The 3,887-nt window shown below is 37.6% G+C and overlaps 1 protein-coding gene across 1 annotated transcript; it reads left to right on the forward strand.

Annotated features, from left to right (window-relative positions):
* The first annotated feature begins 2,858 nt into the window (after nucleotides 1-2,858).
* Nucleotides 2,859-3,590, forward strand: LOC145047026 (uncharacterized). Its single transcript, XM_078995272.1, has one exon. The coding sequence runs from the start codon at nucleotides 2,859-2,861 to the stop codon at nucleotides 3,588-3,590; it is 732 nt and encodes a 243-aa protein (XP_078851398.1).
* Nucleotides 3,591-3,887: the final 297 nt, after the last annotated feature.

Raw genomic sequence — 3,887 nt, forward strand, 5'->3', positions numbered from 1 at the left:
AGAGTTCAGACTGTACTCACTCCTTCGTCTTCTACTCATTCCTCACTCCTTCGTCTTCTACTCATACCTCTTGATTCAAACGCAAAAACCCTAACGATCATCTGAAACTTTGAAAATGTGGGGACTTAGAAATGTTGGAGAGATTGTCAACGTTCAAGAAGTTTATGGTAAGATTCAAACTTAGAAAAACTCTGTATTTTATGATCAAGCTTCAAACTTTGAAAAACTCTAACTAATAATCGTCTCTTTCTGTTTTGAAGATGGTTACCCCAACATATTCTCTATTGAACTTCATCACGGAGGGAGTTTCACAAAGTTTCCAAATATCAGGTATATTAATGGCCAAGTAAGGTACTTTGATGTTGTCGACATTGATGAATTTTCTGTTCATGAACTAGACTCGATGATGAGAGAATTAGGGTATGATGGTACTGAAATCATGTATTACCATTTCCGTTTGCCTAATGAAGGATTTGACTTTGGACTCCGAGCATTAGGTAACGATGATGATGTGCGTAATCTCTCACGATATGTTACCCATAATAACAAAATGATTAAAGTGTACACAGAGCATGGTCAAACGAACTTGCTTACATATTTTATGTCCCTAACTGGTCCAAAAAGGGTTATAATAGAAGACATGGAGAAGCAGGATTGCATTAGACCCTCATCACCTGTAGTTGCTCATGAAGTGGTAACTCCAATCCAAATTGATGTTGGTGAGGGTGATTTAGGGTTAGCATTAACCTTATACAAATCAGCAACACCTGAATTTAGTAGGTCTAAAGGTTGGAAACATAGTAAAGGGGCATCGTCTTGTAGTAGAATGCTTAAATTGGATTGGGAAGGTGCTGAAAAAACAATGGCAAGTGGTGAAGTTGATAAGGGTAAGGGTGTAGAAGGATTTGTAGATGAATTTGTTGTAGTTGATGCAGAAAAAGAGTTAAACAAAGAGATTGATGTGAATGAAGAACTTGATGTGAACAAATCCAATGGTGAGGGTGTAGAAGGATTTGCAGATGAGGGGTATAGAGTTGTCATGGATAATGATCCTCAAGGAGTCAATGAATTTTCAACTAACATCAACATAGATGATGAGTTAATGACAAACTTTCAACCTTTTGAAGGGTTTGAAGACGAAGATAGCATCCCATTTAATGGGTTTGAAGGCCAAGATAATATTCCTTTCAATGATGAGTGCAGACAAGAGGAGCCTGATGACATTGAGTTTGAGAATCAAAACAGTGAAGATGAAGATAGTGACTTTATGATTGATGAGGACAACATAATTGAAGATGTTGACGTTGACATGGAGGATTTCAATCTAAATATTGATATAGAAGCAGAGTTCAATGGATGTCAAAGAATGGGTGGTCAAAGAAATGAAGATAGTGTTGAAGAAGATGATTTGGAGGTAATTGACAATGACGAGTGGGATTCACTAAGTGATGACTCAGGGGACAACAGGAAAAGAAGAGAAATGATCAAAGAGCTGGGGAAACAAACCTTATGTTCTGCTGGTGAGGTGCACAAGGTAGCTTTTCATATTGGGCAGAAATATAAAGCCAAGAAAGAATTGAAAGATAAAATTGACCTGCATGCTTTAGAGACAAGGAGGAATATCTCATTCACAAAAAACGACAAGAGTAGATTAACAGCTGTTTGTGATGGAACTGTAGTTTTAAATGCAAGTGGGGTAGGTGGACCTACCTCTGGGAAAAAGGTAAAGGGTAAAGATGTAAACTCAGATAAAGTTAAATGCACATGGAAACTTCATGCATCTAGGTCAAGTGAACAGGACTATTGGTTTATTAAGACGTATAATCAGAAACACATCTGCCTCCAAACACGAAAAATCAGATCTTGCACAGCAACATTTCTTTCCAAACGTATTATGGATCAGATTGAAGCTAATCCTGGACTGCCTGTTCGTGCCCTACAAGAGCAACTCCAATCAACTTATGGAGTTAGTATTTCAGAAGAGAAAGCATTTAGGGCAAAAGCATTAGCCACCAAAAATGTTGCAGGGGATTACGTAAAGCAATATGCAGCTTTAAGAGACTATGTACTAGAGCTACAAAAGACAAATGAAGGTACAACTGTAAAGATTGATGTGGTTTCAAAACCTGTGGTTTCATCCCCAACCAGGCAATTCAGAAGGATATACGTGTGTTTGGGTCCTTTGAAGAAAGGTTTTAAGGCAGGTTTGAGAGAATTTTTAGGTTTAGATGGAGCCTTCATGAAGGGACCTTTCCCAGGTCAAATACTAAGTGCAGTTGGTGTTGATTCCAACAATAGAACCTACCCATTGGCATATGCTGTTGCTGAAAGTGAAAACACTTCAAGTTGGAAATGGTTTCTTCAGTGTCTTGCAGAAGATCTTGACTTGTATTCAAATTCCAACTTCACCTTTATCAGTGATAGACAGAAGGTACTATAGTTACATTTAATATTGCATACTAGTTTCATTACAAACTAATGATAATTTCTTATTTTGTTTTGGTGACAACAGGGTCTTCTACCAGCCATAGAACAATTGTTCCCTAATGCAGAACACAGGTTCTGTATTAGACACATATACCAGAACATGAGGATGTTATTTAAGACTACAGAGTACAAGGAGTATTTTTGGAGGTGTGCTACAGCCACCACCATACCAGAGTTTGAAGCTGTAATGGTAGAGCTAAGGAATTATGACATAGAAGCATATCAATGGCTCTTGAAAATCCCTCCACATCATTGGGCTAGAAGTCATTTTTCTGGTATTTTCTCAATTTGTTGTCTTATTTTTTATTGTAGTATAGATATACACTAACTGTTGTTTTGTTAATGAACTATTAGGAAGGGCAATTTCAGACATGTTATTGAATAACCTTTGTGAAGTGTTCAATAGCAAACTTGTAAAAGGGAGAGACAAACCCATTATCAGTTGTTTGGAGTTCATCAGAGAGTACCTTATGAAGAGAGTATGCAATGTGATGAAGGTGTTAAACAAGTGTCAAGGTCCATTAACTCCAACTGGTACTAGGATTTTGGAAGCAAACACAACACTAGCTAGCAAGTATCATGCACGATGGAATGGGGGACAAAAGTATCAGGTTAAAGGTCCATGGAATGATCAACATGTGGTGGACATGGAGAAAAGGGAGTGTAGTTGTAGAAAGTGGGAGCTTACTGGAATTCCTTGCAAACATGCTATTGCAAGCCTAAATGAAATGGCAGACAACAATGAAAAGGTAGGAGAACTATACACCTATGTGCATAAGGTGTATTGGCTTGATACATGGAAAGAGATGTACTCCTTCAAGGTGGAGCCTATCAAAGGTAGAGCCATGTGGCCTAAGAGTGACTGCCCAACAACTCTTGTGCCTCCACCACACAACAAAGCTATAGGCAAGCCAAAAAAGAAAAGAAGGATTACAGCAGAGGAAAGGATTGAAATCCAGCAATGTAAGAGGCAAGCAAACAGTCAAAGTCAAAATGATAATGAAACTCAATCACTGAGCAGGAAGTTTTTGACTGTTACATGTAGTAAGTGTAAGCAAAAGGGTCACAATGCCAGGACCTGCAAGGCCAAAGATGGGAATTGATGTTTAAGTACTTTTTATGTTTGTCAAGACTTGTTAATGCACTTTAGTTGGTACTTTGTTGCCTTTTTTTTGTTCCATTTTGATAATGTACTTTGATGCCCTTTTGATAATGTACTTTAATGCCCTTTGTTGGTAATGATTGTGTTTTGGCATTTATCTGTTATGGTCCCCTTTTGGTAATGTTGTTTGTTATTTGTTTATGTTGTACTGTCAAAGCATGAAGATGTTATGGCAATGTACTTCATGTATGCATATAAAACCATTACAATTGCATATTCAAACGTAGAGAAAAACCAT

Source organism: Lactuca saligna, chromosome 5 (genome assembly GCF_052625555.1).
Source record: "Lactuca saligna cultivar CGN05327 chromosome 5, ASM5262555v1, whole genome shotgun sequence".
Taxonomy (NCBI): domain Eukaryota; kingdom Viridiplantae; phylum Streptophyta; class Magnoliopsida; order Asterales; family Asteraceae; genus Lactuca; species Lactuca saligna.